At 40.7% G+C, this 20,303-nt stretch overlaps 2 protein-coding genes across 2 annotated transcripts in view; both read right to left on the reverse strand.

Moving 5' to 3' along the window:
- Positions 1-15,551, reverse strand: part of nxn (nucleoredoxin) — a 64,332-nt gene extending 48,781 nt beyond the window's left edge. Inside the window, exon 1 of the mRNA XM_073487759.1 lies at positions 15,021-15,551. Within this exon, the coding sequence (XP_073343860.1) occupies positions 15,021-15,329 (309 nt within the window). The 5' untranslated portion in view covers positions 15,330-15,551. The remainder of the gene's footprint in view (positions 1-15,020) is intronic.
- A 2,324-nt stretch (positions 15,552-17,875) lies between these two features.
- On the reverse strand, positions 17,876-20,138 carry txndc17 (thioredoxin domain containing 17). The gene is made up of 4 exons (XM_073486646.1): positions 19,885-20,138; positions 19,574-19,655; positions 18,517-18,592; positions 17,876-18,382 (listed from the first exon to the last, which is right to left on the reverse strand). The coding sequence occupies exons 1-4, from the start codon at positions 20,027-20,029 to the stop codon at positions 18,314-18,316; spliced, it is 372 nt and encodes a 123-aa protein (XP_073342747.1). The 5' UTR covers positions 20,030-20,138; the 3' UTR covers positions 17,876-18,313.
- Between the last annotated feature and the right edge of the window lie 165 nt (positions 20,139-20,303).

Below are 20,303 nucleotides of genomic sequence, written 5' to 3' on the forward strand. Positions count from 1 at the left end.
GATTATGCTCTGATGCCAGTAATTAGAGGGTAATTACAGTATACATTATGAACATATCTCCACCCAACTGGCAAGTCCCTACCCAGATTTTGTTCTCTCACCACAACAAATTTAAGGAGGATTCCTTGCACTCCCTCGGCCTCTCAAGCTTAAAGTAGTCAAAGTGAGGACAAGCAGAGTTTCATAAAGCACCTGTGAGTTTTTCAGCCTTGCAGAAAGTTCTGGTTAATATTTTCCTGCAGATTTCCTTCCTTTTTTTTTTAACAGATCTCTGGACAAGGTTTCTATCTGCAGTTCATCTCGAAGCACTCGGACGGCGAGCACCTGGAGCAACAAAGCATTGAGGGGAAGCGATGAAGAGATGATGAAGATGCCTTTGTTTCTCAAGGGGGGCTCGGCCACACAGCGAACTCTGCGCCAGAAATGATTCCACATGTAGAGTTTTCAGCTACAATCAGCTACTCTTTGCACAGCGCGGATCAAAACTTCCTTTCTCTTTGAGCCTGGTTCCATTCAAACCAAAAAAAATCATCATATTTTCATTTGTAGCAATAATTCTTCTAGTTTCACCCTTGCTCTCTGTTTCTTTAAAAAGCATAGCACATACCTCTGGCTCTTGCTGCACACCATAATTATATGATAGATGAAAAGAGGGGAGGGGGATAGGTATATGACTTGGCAGAAACTCTAACATTCCTCACATGAAACCTTCATCTGGCTTCAGTTCATCAGCTTTATATGTTTCTGTGGGGGATTGTGTGCACACAAACAGTTGGCCATTGATGCGGCTCCTCTGACGGCACTTAATGATCCCACTATAGTCTATATTTCACCTTTAGAAAAAGGCAGGCTCGCTGACCACAACACAGGCCGCGGTTGTCAGAGCGGAACCTGCTACCACTGGACTTAAAGAGCACACCTGCTGCGTCCAAAACCAGCAGCAGCGCTGCGAAATGAGCAGGTGGCGAGTGACATACTGGTGAGCTGTGGAGCAGAGGGAGGGTTAAGTATTTCGTCCGTGTTTATCCACTCCCTTCGCTCGCACGGTCTCCTGACTCAATTTAACACCTCGCAGGCTGCAAGTCCTATCAACAGGAATGGTCTCGCTTTAAGCTTCTGTGGGTTCATTTCCTTCAGAGAAAGACACCGTAAAAGACATGAGCCGCAGGTCCTGTTCACGTCAAGGATCAGGAAAAACATTGTGTGAGTGCTTGAGCAACAATGGAGCATTATATTTGGCCATCTTAAAGGATGTTTCTTAACCCTTAACCTCTAACTGAACACTGCAGGTCACTGCGCCTCCTCTGTCTGTTGACATGCTATTTTAAAAAGACTGGAAGTCATAAAATTGCTACTCACAGACATTTTCGTAGGACAGTCTGTAGTTAGCATCGCCCTGGTTCCCTTGACAAAAACCCAATGAGATTTTTCGGATTTTGGATTTTTGCACAAAATGAAGCTTTGTGAGAAACAAAAGTTTATGATACACGTTTTTCAGCAAGATAATCTGAAAGAGCTAAATTAAGAATCAACATCACCCCCACTAAGCTTCCTACCAAACACTTCACTATGAATTGATGAATCTCCATGTTGTAAAGTCAGAGTTTGAATAGTTTGCAAGCAACTCAACCCAGTCTCACTCAGCCACATGTAAGCAACCGTTGTTTTAAGACAACTAAAAGCTTCAAAATTAACAAGTAGAGTATTTACTGACATATTTTATTTTGTAAAACAAAATGTGAAACCTTGACTTTTAGACAAATGAACTGTAAGTGGTTTTAAGATTCCTTCCTGCAGCACTATATCCTGGTGCCAGATACAAGTTAATGCATTTTATTTGAAGCCATATACTGTATGTGGGTGTAAACTGAAATTTATAAAGATTTCCTTTCACTGTTGGATGAAATTCAGACATCAAATGATGATTTATAGCTAAAATAAATGTTGTGAGGGTGGAATCATGATCCTTGTGCAACATTTTGGATGATGTATATCTTCTTGACAAAGCTAAACCCTGAAGTGGAAGAATTTGTGAAACTTTATATGACTCAATGTAGCATACCAATAGAGGAAATCAACAGAAAAACTGTTTATGACTAAAAAAACCACATGGGAATGTCTTTTTTGGCCAAATCAGCAAATCAAATACCTCACAAATTAAATTATTTCAGTTCTGCAGTCATCCTCACTGATGCGCAACTTTGCCTATGAGGTCCAATGCAAACCAAACGCAACCGATTTCTAATGTCCGTAATCACAACTGTTACTAATGCCAAAACACCAACCTTCAATATCTGTAGCTCAACCAAATTCCTGCCATTCTGCAGCCAAAACAGACGAGACATTGTCATGATTTGGATTTCTCTTTAGCTCGTGGTTCATGGACACCAACCCAGGCAGAACCAATGTAGCTGCCACAGCGGCAGCCTGGAAAAGAGGGCGAATAAGTGAATCCAGAAAGGACCCCGAAAGAGCTTTAATCAATACAGATATTCAACAGTGTCTTATTGATTTCAGGCACAACAGTCAGGCTGGGTGGCCCAGGCACCCTGAGGCTCACTGAGACTGGTTACGGTCTTCCAGACTGCCAATTAGCATGCTAACTGCTTTATAATGCCATGTTGATTAATGGTTGTATAGTGAGTGCGTGATGGAGGTTTAATTAACAAAATATTCACACCAGAATATGCTCACATTTCACTAGCAAAGATTGTGTGTTAAGAGTCCATAAAAAGAGAGAAAATGCATCATAGCACCTCTGAAAAAGTGGCTAATGCTGCTACATTAGGATGTAAAACTGACTGCTGCCATCACTCTGCAGGAAATCAATTTAATGATCAACAATTTGAGATAAGAGTCCTGTGTTTCCTCCTCCACAGCACCAATCGTCATGTGTCTCAACACGGAGTGAAAAGAAAGAAGCCGGCCACCATCACCACGACTCCAGTGTGCCAGTAATCTCTCTTTGAGGCCCCCGGCGTCTCTAATTGCCTGGACACTTGTGTCCGAGGGCTGCACTCGTTCCTCAGAGAAAAGATGAGACCCCTCGTGCTCCTTACAACAGGCTTAAGCTGATAAACCCTTTCATTCAACATGGCCGTGGGATCGGTGCTCCGTGCAAACAGATTGGGTAAAAAAAGACTAATCAAAACAGCGATTAGCCCCCAACACAGAGGCAGAGCTAAGCCACAGCGCAGCCTCAGCAGGGGGTCTCAATCTCTCAACCACTAAAAGTGTCTGGTGATTTGTGTGCGAGGCTTTTTTCTGACAAACACATTCCTCTGAGCGAATACACGAGCTGGAAAATGTGTGGAATGTGTGCGGTGGGGTTTTTTATTGAACAGAGACGTAGCAGAGTTGATTTCAAAATGGGTTGTGACAGCTGAAGAAATGTACAAAGGCAGAAAATACTCCAGGCCTGCAGCATGAATCTTCTCTCTGAGGGGGTTCAATGAGAATCCCTTTTTCCTCTTTCAGATCAGCACCTCCCATGACACACTTTCTTCCCCGTCATGCTTCATGTTACACCAGCCATCATGAGCCTTCCTCGTAATTTTTCCGCTCGCTACCAAGCCAGCAACATTGCCAGTGCCTCCATATGGGCTGCCATCAGTGCATCATCTGGCCTATTGCTCTTGTATATTATACAGACTCTGCGTGTTTCTCAGCAGCAAGGTCAAGTTGTGCGCTTGTTTACTTGACTTGCAGTGAACAAACAAGCCGGACTTCAACATTCACTTCATTCTGTGCAGCTACTGTAAACAAAGGCTATATAGAAAGGCTGTTTTTGTCTGGAGTAGGAGGTTTTATAGGCGGACAGACATTTTGCATTCAGGTACATCAGCATTCAGGTAAAACATATATTTTAATTTAATAATATTTAATAATATTTTTCCTTATTTTAAAATCACAGCACAAGCAACAGTTGCACTTTTAGTTGCAGATTTTTGGGTGCATGTGCAACCAAAATAGTCACATATTGGTGCCCCGTATGAGGAACAAAATTTCATTTTTAGGTTCAAGCATCAAAGCTACTTGGTTTGATTAAAGGTGAAAACATAAAGGTTTGGGTAAAAATAGACCCTTTCACAGCATTGACCACATGTTACGAAGGCAACAAATACAAGCCATTTCAGCACAGTAGTCGAAGGACTAGGCGAACTGTCTTGGAAAGAAACAAAAAAACAAAACAATTAGCAGCTCAAGAACCAAATTTTTTTTCTTAGTGGTTGGTGGAGACCAAAACAGAGCAACAAGAACAATAAATACCGGGCTAACATTACACACTTGTTTGCTAATGTGTTCGCCTCAACGTATCAACTTTACAAAGGTGATAATATAAAAAGGTATCGTTGTGCTGCTTACAAATATATAAAACAAAGCAAAGAACATTTTCTTCTGAAGCCACTATTTGCAGAATTATGAAATTATGAACATAGCGCCCCTAGAAGTTACTATTATAAACTATCATCAGAATTACTGTGCTTCACCACAGGCTTTCAGCGCCAGTATCCAGTGCATCCAGCTGAAGAATAAGCCCTGCTTCATCCTGGTAGTGTAATGTTACTGATAATACAATGGTATGAATCAATTTATAGGCAACACTGCACCATTATTTGTTTTCCACATTAGCTTGCCCACCAGTGACCTTGAGTAATAGCTCACAAATGTATTCTACAGAATCACGTGACTCGGGGCGTGCTACGACAGATACCAACTGGGAATATCAACATATCCGTTTGTCCAAGTAGATATAATGTGCAATTATGCGGGCAGGGTGTCAAATAACACGGGTGAACTCAGTGAACCTGGCTGCAGATGTTCAGGATGTTTAGATTAATCATCAATATAAAGACACATTAAATTATCTAAATTGAGGAATGTTTGTGTGCAGTCTCCTGGAGGAGCAGGAGCTGGGCGTTGCCTGGAAAATGATTCCAAGTGACTGATTATTATAAAAATAATGAGCAAACTACAGGCCATGAGATCCGCTTCAGCTAGACTTCCCTCAATTTCTCTCCACTTTTACTACACGCAACGTGCCAACCTAGCAAGGACAGCATTTAAATTAGCTACACAATACTCGTGTCTCGTTGAGATGTTGAGCGCCGACAAAAAAAAAAAAAAAGTACATTTGAAGATGCTGACTTATAATTCTTCGTTCTGTCAGCAACTGTTAAAACTCTTAACTTGCTACCAGGATTCTTCTGGGAGGCTGTCTGTGGTGGCATCTGACCTTATTAGACACATGATATATCCTCAGCTGGCTCATTATCCTGTCTGAGATTAACAGCTCGCTGTAACTGAAGCCTAGGAGCAAAGTAAGGATCAACCAACAGTTAGAAGCAACTAATCTGAATTATGTGAGGTCAGCAAAGTTGAAACATCGCCTAATTTTTATTTAAAAAAAAAAAACAGTGAGCTAGAAAATGAAAAAGAAAGATTGCGTGACTTGTCCTGATCTCCCGGTGGAAATAGGGCGCTGGAGCGCAAGCTTCTCTGCGACTGTCAAAAAGACTGTGACAAAGTGCTATTTCTGGATTTTAATATTGTTCGGATTCCTCTGGTGCTCTCTGCGAACATCCTCAGTCTGTCCGTTGCTGAGAGACTGTGAGGTTGGCGGGTTCGTGAGCACACGCTGACACGCTGTCACAGGATATCACTGTCGAGATGTGGCACATGGAGAATACTTACCCAGTTAAACTTAAATTTCATGTGAGGAATAGCTTCATATTTTAGGGAAATGAATGCCAGAAGATCTTCATCCTTATAAAAAAGGATGTCATGATAAATGTTAAGCTTGGAAAATCACATAAAGTTGTCATAATTTGGTTGACAATATTAAAATCCCTCACTGTAATTACAGTGACGGACAATAAACAAGATTGACTGCGTTGCCCTGGAGTCTAACAGTATCTTTCTGATTCCAGGAGAAGATGTGGGCTGGATGCTGCTCTGTCAGGCAGCATTCAGAGACCCACAAAGCCCACAGGAGCAGAGTGGAGCATTTTCTCCATCCACATACAGAACTCTCCTCGCCTGAAGGAGCGACTGCCATTCTCTTTCCTCTCTGGCCTTATAAAAACACGACGACTGGTCCGACATTTCTGCAACGTCACCCGTCATGTTCCCTATCAGTCACTTTCAATTGACTTCAAAATGGATGCACAGTACCAGTACAGGAAAGTGAAACAATAATACATGAAATATTGCAATACTACAGTAAAACTACATAAATAGGCCCATTGTTTATAGCTGTTTATTTTTAACTGTTTATCAATTACTTTTAGCTAACCATTTTTTTTATCTTACTAGCCTACTAACCATTTTAACTGTTTTTAATCCATTACCTTTACTTAAGTACTTAAAAAGCTTCTTTTAGCTAACTATTTCAAATGTGTACCCATTACTTTTAGCTAACTTTTAACCCTTTATCTATTAGGCTACTTTAAGCTAACTATTTCAACTGTTTTTGCTTTGAACTATTTGGAATATTTCTTTTAGCTAATTATTTTGGACTGTTTATCCATTAGCCTACTTTCAGCTAGTTCTATTCATTAGCTTACTTTTAGCTAAATATATCCATTAGCCTACTTTCAGTTAACTATATCCAGTAGCCTACTTTCAGTTAACTATATGCATTAGCCTACTTTTAGCTAACTATTTCAACCTTTTATCCATTACTTTTAGCATCACAAAGATATATCATCCAACCATAATGCTTATTTTCCCTCAAAGCACAAATATGTGGATTTGTTTTTTAATTAAATTCTTTTTTAAAAAAAACAATTTGATAGAGCTTCTCCACAATCTTTTCATGCACCACCTGGCAACTGCAGAAATACCCCCTGGTAAGTCATTGAGAATCACCATTGGACACAGTCCTCCTGTAATCAGTACAAAATGGGATGGGATTATTGTGATTATTTTTTGGCAACATAACAGAAAACAGCCTCACAAAAGTGAGGAAAAAGGTGGCCTGATTTCTCAGACTGCATGCTTGTCGGCCGCTCGATAAAAATCCATTCGCCACATGCAACAGCTAATACAGTGGGGCTGGTGCCAGTGTGCCATGCTGCACGCTGAGACAGTGGGTCTCTTTGTATGGCGGTCTTCTTTTCAGACAGGAGCAGGAGCTGCAGGAGCACTTACACTTGGATGAAAACGCCACAGTGAGGGGGGGTTTGCAGCTTGCATATGCACAACAGTGCAGCCATCCCGGGCAGCCGAGTGGTGGTCACATGGAAGGGAAAGGGTTATCGTCCAAGGGGAAACTTGTCACGCCAGAAATTTTCACACTATGAATAAATTTACATCAAATCAATGCTGCCACTCACTGATAGAGCAGATATCCTGAAGGAGATAGGTTTCGTCAAGACAGTCCAAAAGCACGTATCCCATCATTGTGTCTTTTTCATTTAAGCCAAAGAAATATGATCAGTGGTGATTATGAGGGGGAAACTGGGCAATCACAAAGAGCCAACATTCAATCTATGAGGAGATAACAAAAGGAAGACGAAAGACAGCTCTGGATGGCAGGATGCCCCTGGGGCGGTTATGCTGTTATTATGTTGGAAAGGGCTGCTGAGCTGCGGTGTGGGGCAATTAGAGACCGGAGGATTGAGTGGGGGGAGGGTCCAGGCACAACAACCCGTCCATGAAGTGTTCTCAGCTCGGAGGAACAAACCTCCCGCATACGACAGCAGTAGCCTTTTTTAAAAAAAAAATAGACATAACAGATGATGGTGGATTTATGAATTGGAATAACAACCATCTGCTTATTTCCATGGAAAGAAGCTTGGTCTAAGCTGCTTTTCTGTCAACAGTAAAATCCAAAAGTCATGTCATGCTGAACTTTATGCTGCCCTGGACTGAATGATTTGACTGGTAAGTATGTGACAATTGGGGCTGGTTTGGGGGATAATGCATGCAAGCAGGATGAATCATCTGTTGTTCTCATCGAGAGCTCCTGCAGACACTGCGGTGAACACATTAGCCATGTCTATTATCTTTAACGTCACTCCGCTTTGGAAAGTCCTGACTACAAAACCACACGGAGTCCAGGAGCAGTCCAGCTGGAGAACACAGGGACAAAGAGGAAAAAGTCAATCCCAGAGTATCGTTTCATTGGTTCATGAGCTGCAGACAGAGGTCGCAGCCTTACAGCTTTTGTGTGTTGTCTAGATAACGGAAGTAGAAACAGATTGAGTTGCGAGAAGGAATGGTTTTTTACGAGACACACAGTGCGACTGTTCCCTAAACTCTCACTTGGGTAACTTCAGCCTCTGAACTTCACCTCTGATAAGATCTCTATTGTCGCCTCTCATAATATTACAGATCTCCCAGTAAAGAGGACACAATGGGCAGTGAAAGGAGACAGTAACACAAGCTTGGTGGTGTGAGATGTAGCAGTTGGTATTGCCAAGTATCCTGAGCCTCCACAAACACACTCGGCGTCCATGCCCTCTGGTCCCGAACGGCTTCAGCGGAGCAGGTGTCTGCCCACATTCTTTACATAAGCTCTTGTCAAACATGGCGCACAGCAACAAGGCCTCACAGCTGCAGGACAATGGAGTCACATTAAACTACAGCACGGCAGCCAGGCATGCACACTTCAAGCCAGAGTCAAGGTAACGGACTCCACAAGGTCAGCTTACACAATGTACAAAAGTGAGCGCGAGACAAAAAAACCTACTGGTGTGAACTGGAATGTATGAATAGTTAACACATCTCTTCTTGTTAGTTCATTAATAGGAAACAAATGATAAAACTGTTGTTGACGTGATCCATATTCACAACCGAGCTGACACAAAACAAACATGGCAAACATCCAATCAGTCATTAAAAAAACCCACAGGACTCTACCAGAGGCGCAAAAATGCAGAGATTGTAATCACATACATGCCTCATGAACGCCTGAAGCACTTCCTGTAGTTTATTGTGTGTAATAAAGAAGTCATAATATGTAATTTAAACAAGATTACTATCCAGTTAAAGGTATTTTGCCAACACACACAGCTGCCTTTACGTAAATCGAAGGCAGGCCTTAAAGTATTTTAGGGCTGAGCCACATTGTGGGAATCGAAAGCGCCTGAATTACATGAAGCCAGAAAACTCAGAGCATCACAGATGAGTTGGGCAATTAGACACTTGGAAAAAGAAAGTCCCATCGCAGTCCGCAGATACATGGACCCAAGGGTGAGTACGCAAAAGTGTGAATAATACATGTCATTTGTTAAACTAGGAGTAGGGGAAAAGTCTGCTAGATGCTAGGCTAATTTATGCAACGTAATATAAAGATAAAGGAGTGACAGCTTTTTCTGGAACCGATTGTGTTAAATCAGAATATGATATTGTTTCATATGAATCACAGCCTCCTGAAGTTAACGTGGCAGTAGGGCTGGGCTCATCAGACTTCAATATTTTAAGGCATCGACCAAATTTCCTTGACACTATCAGGTATCGAAAAATTTCTTGTCATTCGATACCAAATTTCAATACGTGAGGAGTCAATCTCATCAGCGTCAGCGTGCCAATAAGCATGCAGCATGATTGTTAAAACAGGTTTCAGAAAAAAACTTTTAAAAAATCTGTTTTATAAGTGCGTTTTTTAATCTTATTTAACAATACAAAGAACAATAACGCTCCGTCTCAGTCACTCACTGTCACTTCCTTTAGTATTCAAACATGAAACTGGAGTTCAACAGTGGTTTCAGGGTTTCACTAGTCATTTAATCTGCTGGGGTCAAATGCCTTCAAGTAAGGATCAGCTTATTTTCCCATTTAGTCCCTGAGCCAACTTCATAATAGTCTACTTACTTACTACTAAACCCTCTGTGCTTTGATCAGAGTCAGGAATCTAAACGCGACTGCCACTGTTTCAGGTTCACAGCTTTATATGGTGGAGTAGTAGCCATGTGAGACCACTCCTGCCGACTTCAGATCAGTTCAGTTGGGGCTACTGCATTGAGGGATTTAGTTTTCATTCCACATACACCATCCTTAAATGATCTTCCTGAGAGAAAGTCATTTACTTCCAATTGTCTTTGAATTAAGATCAGACCTGCTGTTAAGAAGCAGTCAGAAATGTCATCCTGGTGACCTTAAAGCCCTCAGTTTGATCTGCTGTTCAGACCATACATGAAGTTTGTTCCCATGAGCTGGAGCATGTGACGCATACATCCTCCCTGAATCCTACAATTAACTCTTAAAAGCCTCTCGATTACACATGTCCCACATCACAGAAGCCTCAAAAATGTCACGTTCTTGTTGATGTTATTAGCCCACACTGCGCGAGCGAACACAACAAAGGAGGAAACATCTGAAACGGGCCCACAAAACCTGAACTCAACACTGACAGATCAAGAAGGGAGAATTACCGACTGCAGATAAAACAGCTCAGGCCCCTTTTCAAGTTATTTCTCCCGTCGCAGGGCGAGGAGCTATGATGGGCAGGGTGCACCGCAAGTTTGCAGCAGATCTGTGACATACTGATGAAAGGCGTCCATTCTGAAGCCCCCTCGCACCCTTAGCTGCTGGCCGTGAGCCGAGCGAGCGGGCGTCCTGCCTCTGGGGGCCGGCTAAAGAGCAGAACCGCCGACCAGGAGGACTTGAACAAGAGGCCTTTCTCTCCCTGCGATGTGATCCTCCCCCCCTCTCTCAGACTCCTGCAGCAAGAGCTCTGGCAGCATCTCGGCTTGTGTTCCCCCTCTTTGGTCAAGTCGGGTTTTTCACATCGCGTTGGCCAAAAGGCTTTAATTGATTTACACGGGACTCTCTCACTCCTGCTGCACAAGTCCATGTAAGGCAGTGCCAGCAAGGCAGCCAGAAGACAGCTGGCCGTCCCCTGTGCAACAAGCAGACGTCCACTCGCTGGGCTCGTGCTATTTGAAGGTCCCACAAGACAAACATTGTGGATATCCTCTACGCTGCTCAGAAACAGTGTTCTGACCTCTTAGCCTGTCTGGCTTTAAGAGTGACACAGCACGAGGAGTGGAAAATGTCAAGTAAGAACGACTACTGACATTTTCCACTCCATTAACGTATAAATGACCCATGTGCAACCCTTCTAAAAACAAAGTCAGTCAGACATGGACAGACGAGGGCGAGGGCTGGTGTAAAAAATATACACACAGTATAAATATAGAATTCAGACTTTTTTCTCAGAATTTGGAGTTGAAACTCTTTTTTTCTTGGATTTCAAACTTTTTTCTCAGAAGTCTGACTTTAGTTTTCTGAATTTAGACTTTTTTTTCCTCAAAATACTGACTTTTTTCCTCGTAATTCACTTTTTTTGCCTGAATTCAGACTTTTTTTTTGTCTGAATTCAGACTTTAATCGCAGAATTCTGACTTTAAGATCCTGAGACTTTTTCCTCTGACTTTAATTGAAGAGATTGAGAGATTAAAGTGAAGAATTGTGAGAAAAAAAGTCAGAATTGTGGGGGGAAAAAAGAAAAAAATCAGAACCCCCCAAAAAAATGTCAGTGGCACTTATCCTCTTCCTTAGACATGCACATGAGGAAACAACAGAATTAAATCCACTGGCACCAAGATGTAAAAGGGCCAATTCCACCTTTCAGTCTATTTATGTTGGTTATAAAACCACTGGACAGCGACAAGAGACTTTCCACCGACCTCACCGAGGACGGATTAAATGAAGTTTGGCCTCGACTTTAAGTTAAGAACACCAGACTTTTCTTTTCTCTCTGTATTTAATCAAGAATATTATCCCTGCTTGATCTAATAACAAACATTTCCTGCAACGGGAAGGCCTGGATAACCCCTGAGTATAAAAAGAAAAGAGGACAGCCTCCAGTGAGTGGTGGATAGCCAAGTGAGTGCAGGGCAGGAGGAGGGAGGAGCAGCAGAGAGGAGGAGGAGGAGGAGGAGGTGCAGTCAGATTCTTAGGTGGGCGGTGAGGCTCTGAAAGACGCGATTGAAGAGAAATTGCATCCTTCAGGAGATGAGCTCAGCCTGCAGTCACAAGTCGAAAAGAGCCTGAGAGGCGAGGTGAGAGGGCCACTTAAGTCTCTGCGGACCCACAACATCAACACGGCCCGCCACTGGGTCAACATCGCTCCGCAATTAGGTCAGTGTGCAGCACATATACTGTGCAGGAGAGCCTCTTCAGTGACTGTAATGTTCAAGGACGTCTGCAGCAGCATCCTCCTCTGTTACTCAGACTTTGTCCATTTCTGTCGGCAGCCATCTTCACTCTTCACGATTTGCGAATTACGAGTCTCGTGGTTGAATTAGACACTAATAATTATACCATAAAAAATCAATTTTGTGCATTTGTGCATGACACATAAATCCCCACACAACAGGCAACTAATTAGGAATGCAACCAACATTCATTTTCATTATCAGCTAATCTGCCGATTACACGCAGAATACTTTTTTATGACTCGTTTTGTATGAATAAATGTCATAATACAGCAAAAAATATCAATTATAAATTCCCACAATCGGCATTTTTGCTCAAGGAAAATGATTGAAACAAATAATCAATTATCAAAATCATGGCTGATTAATTTTCTGCTCATTGTAGCTAATTAATTCAACAAAACCCCGTAGGAAAAAAAGGAAATAAACAACTTGAATTATGAATAGAAACATTATATAAAAAATGTCCACTGTGATAAATGTATCAGGCTGCAGCGTGAATGAATGCACAGATTCCAGCCTACACAGCTGCACCATTATAATAAAATTTAAATGCCAGCATGCATAAATCATGAATTAACTAATGGATGATGAGTGGTGACGACACGCTCTGCACGCCTCTGGAGATGTCACATTTATAAAGCACTGTAACTGTACTAAAGCTGCTGACTCAAACAGGAATTTTACACTGCTGCTGTGGCGTAATGGTGACAGAGAACAGGCCGAAGGTTGGACGAAGCCCAAACAGGACCAGGCCTTGGCAAACCAGACACACGCTCTACATTCATACAGCCGATAGACCCACCGGCAATGCTTGTGTTGCTGCCACAGACATTTTCCTCGAGCTGTTAGACCACAATAACGCTGCACTGTGACGACGGATGGATGTGCTCCGCCCCGACAACAACAGGACAACCCCCCACACTCCCCTGTCATCCCCCCAGCCTCATTCAAGCCTGGACTTCATTATGAGGTGTACCGGAAATCATCACCGGCAATCTGAAAGAATTTACAAGACAATGATGCAGCCCGAGTCATGGCTCAGCCACACAAAGACCAGCCAGGGGTGAAGTGACTCAGTGTGGAAAAAACAATGACGAGATGCAGGCGACCAAACATTTTAGGCCACCGTGGTTTTATACACATATTAAAAATGACATGACTAAGGTTATAAAATATCTTTACTTGCTGTAGGTTGAGAGAAAATATTTCCTCGGAGAGTATAATCAGACCGGATCTTCACGAGCAGGGGGTCAAAATCCTCTTCAGCATTATTTGGACCGTTTTACTGTGCAAACAAAATCAGCACTCACTGACACGCATGACTGATACAACGCAAACACAGCTGACTGACCACAGCGTCTTTGTGTTGCCTCATCTGCAATTACATTTAGATTAGTTTTTAAAAAAGAGAGACCTGTGCTGCAAACAGGACACCGAGGTGACCCACTGACATCCTGCAGCACACACACACACACACACACAATGCAGAAGGAGACTTTGCTTCATGTTTGTGCAGCTGCAAATTTCACTAACTGGGAAATGAAACCTCCACCAGATGTATTCTTTTATTTTGCAGGGAAGAAGTTATTTACCCGCAAGATGTTTGGGAGTGATTTCTGAATTAGAAGCAGAAACGGTCTGACTCAGTAAAGATGGAAACGATGGGGTTGAATATGGATATAAAACTGCTGATTGTTGTGTGTGCACATGCATGCAAGAATGTTTAATATGTGGATTTAGATCTTGTAGATGCAGGTATATATCTGTTCCTGCTTATTTTCACACTACCTGTATTGTAAGTAATATTATATGTCTAATTTACCAGTAATCAATTTAAGTTTAATTATTAAAAAACTATATCTATACATGTTTACATGTCAACATGAATAAATAAAAAAAAAATTCACAAATTAAAAGAGACCGTCTTAAAAATTAAACGTCCTTCAAAAACCAATTCATCAAAATATTACAGTTAAAAATCTGCGAGGTGGTAAAAATGTTGCAATTTAATAATATAATAACATTCTAAAATAAAAATATGTTTTTGTTGTCTATTGTTTGATGAAAAGCAGATGTTTACACTACATTTTAAATTAATCCAAGTTTTCTCATGATTTAAATTAGACAAATATATATAAAAAAAGGGCTTAAATCAAAAGTAGTGAACTGGAAATCATACAAGCATCGTTGACAGTGTCAGGAAGCCTGTAGTATAACAGGGGAGATGATGGCAAAATAAAAGGCCACACACTGGCTACACATGCAGCAACATGGATGATATGATGGAAGATACAATAACAGCTCTGAGATAATAAAAAAATAATACGAGCAGAAATGAGAAGACAAAAGGAAATTAAGTCTCTTTATGTCTCCTCTGCTGTTAATAAGTGAGGGACGTCTGGCCTGAAACATTTAGACTATCTTGTTAAATGATAATGGCTGCTTCACTGGCTCTGAGTGTTATAATCAAAAACTGTGAAACACGATTAGAGAATTAAATCCTCAGGAAATCTCTATTTTTTTTATTAACATTTCACACAATTGGCTGCTTTTTTAAAACTCTGTCTTAATTAAATGTATTTTTTCTGTACATGTATAGAAAAAAAAGTGTATTTGCTTGTTTTATAGGCAGATACTGTGCAGATGACAGAAGTCCAGTCAATGAATCTGATTAAAAAAAGAGGTTAAGAAACTAATTTACTGACCCACATTAAAACACATACACCTGAGCAGTGACAGGAGGAGCAGACATGGCCTGCAGGGAAGCTTCTCCTGCGGTCAACAACCCCGGAGAGAGCCTCCAGAGAGAGGCAGCAGTGTCCCCCTCTTCATCACCACGACCCATCTTACCTTTTTGTGTCTGTCTTTGAAAGGTAACGCAGGCCATGGCATCTCCTGCAAAAAGTCCTGCCAGTGTTTCTGGTCCTGATCCGACGAGATGAAGACGATTTCCAATTTGTCCTTGTGCTCCGACGTCTTTTTGAACCTGCTGTAAAACTCGCACAGGCTCCCGTTGAACTGCTTGCACGGGGCGTTCAGGCTGCATCCGAAGAAGAGCCCGACCAGGGAGAGCTTGGCGCCCAGCGACTGCACGTCCACCTCGGCTTTCTCGCTGTTGACGAGCCGCTCCCCGAGTAGACCCACCAGAAACTCCGACATCGCGGCGTACAGGTTCCCCCCCCTCGAAACACACACAACCGTGACCCTCAGCCGAGGCTGCTGCGCATGTAAACCGCTGCGTTCAGGCGACAGCCGGCACTTCCTCCGCCTCCGCTGTGAGGTTTTGTTAGGTGAGCTCCCGGCCCCTGCGAGGCGTTGCGGTGCGTGTCTCACCGCGGCTCGTGCTCCGGTGTGTGAGCGCTGTGCAGGAATGCGCTCCGACTAAAAGCCCCGACTGCACCAGCGGCAGCGCTCCTCTCCCTCCCCACAGCCTCCGCTCCACTTCCAGCATGACATGTGCTTATTGTGCTCACACGGATCACACCTCATCACTGTAGGGATGTGCGTTTTGGACGTGTTTTAGAAGATTTATTAAGAAATGTCTGAGGTGACGTGTGTGTTTGTCTCCAAACTTTAGATTAAAAGCAGCTTGATTCTAAGTCTGGCATATAAATGCATTTTATTTTGTTTAATACTTCGGATTTCTTAATTTAATTAGCTTTACTTGACAACAGTAAATAAAAATCTGCACATTTTTAAAAAAGATAAGGTCGCGCTACTTTTCTGTGGATGTGCTGCCACCTAGTGTTCATAAAAGGGAACAACATAGTTAGGGACATTTAACTGTTTCACTTGATTGTTTAAACTCTGACATATCTGAATTTGTGAAACATTTGTGACACATTTCATTTGACTTTTATTGCGTATGCATGCAAACGCATATATGCACCCATATCCTAATATCCCTAACTAATCTTGAGTATTGTAATCATGAATCATAAACTTTACTAACAGAGCACCAAACAGATTAAAGTACAAAGTGCCTTACATAAATAAAATGAAATAAAGTACCAAAATGATTAAACTGATAAAATATGGCCTGCAAGAGGGGCAAATTTAAATTCTAAATTAATGAACAATAAACATCAAGTTTATTCCTATAAAATAAGAAAGCAAGTCAGATAAAATCTGGGTATGCCTTCGAATAAGAGCATTAAAAGAAGACACTGACTCAAACAGCCTTATTTCCTCGGACAGGTCATCCGAGTCAAGAGTAAAGTGGAGCCAGGCCGCGAAGAGCTTCAAAAATAATCATAAGGATTTTAAAATCCATCCAAATGTGAAAGAAAGTAGGCTTGAGTGGTGAAAAACACTTCTAGTATCAACAACAACTTTGTTCAGATGTTCGAGGCAGGGCTGCAACTGATGATTATTTTCATTATAAATTAATCGGACGATTCATTTCTACAATAATCGTTTGGTCTATAAAATGTGAAAGAAATCACAAAAGCCCCAAAAAACAGTCCAAAAACCAAACACTCTTCATTTACTGTCATAAATAACAAAGAGAAACAGAAAATCCTTACATTTGAAGGACCTTTTTGTAAGAAAAGCTGATTTTTGAGTCTCATTCCCAGCTCATTAAATAATTACACTCTGGGTTTCCAAACTCATCGAAAACTGACGCTTTGGGATGGTAGGACTGGTCGGCTGCCATCCCAAAGCCTCAGTTTTTAATGAATTGGGAGTGAGACTCAAAAATCAATCTTTTTACAAATAGGACCTTTAAGAAGCTTTAAAAAGCAAACATTTTTGCATCAAACCATTAATCATTATGACTACAGTTATATACTAATCCATTAGCTTTAGTTCTGATGCCTGTCCCCCCAAAATTCATCCAACATGTTGTGAGATAGGGCTGCAGGACATGGTTTAGACAAATCATTTTGCAAATTATTGTGATAGATATTATGATTTCAGTATGATTCAAATTGAGTATTTTCATTTTCTGGTACAACGTCACATACTTCCGTGGTGCACGGGGAAGGAAAAGTCTTAAAGGTGAAAAACATTCCTAGTATCAATGAATACTTTGCTCAAATGTTCTAGTTAGGTCTGCGATTTTAGAGATTATTCTCTAGATTAATCAGTCTATAAAATTGTGAAAAATGCCCATCATAATTTCTGAGAGCACAAAGTGATGTCTCTAAATAGTTTCTTTTGTCCAACCAACAGTCCAAAAACCAAAAGACTCTTCATTTGCTAAAGAAAAAGCAGAACATTCTTCCATTTAAGAAGCTGGAACCAGCACGTTTGACATTTTTGCTTGCAAAATGACAGAAATGATTAGTTGATTATCAAAATAGTTGGCGATTAACTTTCTTCTGATAATTTAAATTGCAGTTCTAGTTCCAATCCCTGTCCCTCAGAACAAAAACAATTATTTTGACAGATATTAGGATTGTTATATGATTCATGATTAGTGTGACTGATCAGTTTGCATCATTTTCATTTTCACTGAAAAAAACTATTAATATCACGATGATTGGATATTTGTTGAGGTCCGTATCAAACAAACATGTTTTCTTACATCTGGAGAACAAGATTTGTAGGCCAGGACTGTCTGCAGCGCCACAGTACCTGATCATATTGTGATTGCATTTTAATTGAATGTGCAGCCCTGTTCTGAGACTTGCACATTTAAGCTTCTGGCCTTCATCAGGGTCATCATACAACACAAAGAACGACTTCTTCTGCCACAAATGTTCATCATCAAGTGCCACTTTATTTGAGTCCTACTGTAAGGCAACAAAAATCACACACAATGGTCACAATAAACAAAACATCCTAAGATATTTTTATAGTCAACTAGTGTTTGAGAATTACATTACATTTGAGGAAATGTATCAAACTCAGATAAAACAGGATTAAGAGATTGCACATTAGGTAGAAATGAAAAAGTTACATCCACTCAGGCATTGTTTGTCTACTGCAGATATCCAGTAATGGTTTCATTGAATAGCTGAATATAACAGAGGATGCTGGATATTTTGGTTGTAAACTTGCACAGTTGCTGATTTGAATTACAGTAGGAGATTGACCTTGATTATCGGAGGAGCGGAAACTGAATGGTGGTAAACTTCACAGTTTGACGGTGAAGAAATGCTGAATTTTAATGACTGATGTGAGCAGCGACGTTTCCTTCAGTCCTCGGTGAACATCATCTTCACCAGGTTCGCTTTCATGCATTCGTCCTCCACCAACTTCTGAGGCTGAAACAGGTTTACAGAGGGTTGACTTTTAACATTTGCACAGATCTTATTATCACATTTATATACATTTACCTGAGAAACATTTAGAGTAAACTGAATGTAAGCTAATCCATGTCAAGTAAAGTCATTCTTACCGTGCCGTATCGCAGCAGAGTGGGAACTCCGGTCAGCTTCAGTGTCTTCTTGAAGTCGTTATTTGGATTCTTCCAACTGAAGCATGAAAAAACATTATTAGACACATTTGAAAGAGCAGACTTGGAAAGGCTGAGGAGGATTTTTTAGCTTTTCAACATGAAAAAAATCTGAAAAATTAAAATAAAAAATTAACCGATAAATGGAATTTAATGGATTAATTTAAAGTCTGGTAAATAATCATTACTTGGTGCTCTAATCAAATCCATTATTTGCATTATTTAGCCGATCATTCTGATGGCACTTTCTGGTTTTCTAGAAATGTCATAATTTAAAATTGACAATGTGTCCACAATGACTGGCTCTTTAGTTTATCAGCTGTCTAACATGTACATTTAAAATAATATCCACCTTTTTATCTTAATTCTGAAACGATCAGCTGATAAAACTATACGCTGACCAACAGAAAATGTGTCAATTTTTGGTGATCACTTAACATTTTAGTATCCATACTTGTTACTGGTTAGTGTCTTAACGAATACAAAGAATTACTTGTCTTTCCGTTTTATATCATTTTAAGTATTTGGATTTTTGTTACACTGTAAGTTTGATTTTAAAGGCATTACATTGTAGAGTTGAAACTATTCATCAATTAGTTGTCAACTATTAAATTCATTGACAATTACAATTGCTTGATTAGTTTGAGTAATAATGTAAAGGAAAGGATTTCTCTGATTTCATCTTTAATCTGAATATTCTCCAGTTTCTTTACTCGTCTATGGCAGTAAACTGAACATCTAGGTTGTGGACAAAACCTTTTTTTTTTTTTTTTTTTTACTATTTTCTGACAATTTACAGACAAAACAACTAACCGATTAATCGAGAGATCAATGAAAATAATCACTTGCAGCCCTATAACACTGGATTCTGATTGCCATAAAAAATATTCAGCAGATAAATGTGATTGTTAGCTGCAGCTGTAACATGCTGTGCTCAGGTGTTGACATGATGAACAGTTACACCATAAAACATTGAAATTATTCAGATTAAAACACTGACTAGGCTCTTTCTCCAACTTGACAGTAGATGAAGACCGAGCCCTCAGGAAGATGAGTCATCTCTTGTCTCACAAATGGCTCGGCTGAGAGTGAAGAAGAGACACTTGACTGAGAAACAATGCACCACATTTGACATAAACAAGCATCGTGATCCTTCACAGTAAAACAGTTTACATCCACGTCACTGCCACACAGATGAAAAGTTTGCTAACACGAGGTCACATGACCAAAAATCTCAATCAGGTCTGCTCAGAATGAAAGTACGAGCATCTCACGGGTTTTGTTATCTATGTAGAGCATAAATGAAGTTACCCGTCTCGCAGTCTGGACACCAGCTCTTTCCCTGGGCGTCTTTATCGCCAGAGAAATAAGCGAAAATATCCTTTCCCTTTCTGTCAGACACAGCCTTGCAGAATTCATCATACCCATGCACGTTTACTTCTTCGTAATGGGCCATCGTTTAGACAGAGCGAACGTCAAAACAGACAAATGCACTAATGAACATCAACTATTATGGTTATAGCTGTTAAATCTGTGAGGCACAAACAAGTGATGAAAGAAATACTGCTGCTCTGAGCACCGAACCTGGTAGAAATACTCCAAACTTCACGGTACCACTTCCGGTTTGTGCAAAGGTCCTTAAAGTGACCGTGTACCTTGATGATTTTATTACGAATTTATAACATCTATTTTTCCACGAGAAATAAAATGATTCGATAACACAATGACAC

The sequence above is a fragment of the Pagrus major genome, chromosome 2, assembly GCF_040436345.1.
Source record: "Pagrus major chromosome 2, Pma_NU_1.0".
Classification (NCBI taxonomy): Eukaryota; Metazoa; Chordata; class Actinopteri; order Spariformes; family Sparidae; genus Pagrus; species Pagrus major.

Excerpts from the sequence above, each read along its gene's own strand:
- txndc17 (XM_073486646.1), bottom strand. The coding sequence starts at position 20,029 with ATGGCCCATTACGAAGAAGTAAACGTGCATGGGTATGATGAATTCTGC. Across the intron at positions 18,593-19,573 it reads CAAGTTGGAGAAAGAGCCTA|TTGGAAGAATCCAAATAACG; the intron begins GTCAGTGTTTTA and ends TTCATGCTTCAG. Across the intron at positions 18,383-18,516 it reads CTCTGCTGCGATACGGCACG|CCTCAGAAGTTGGTGGAGGA; the intron begins GTAAGAATGACT and ends AACCTGTTTCAG.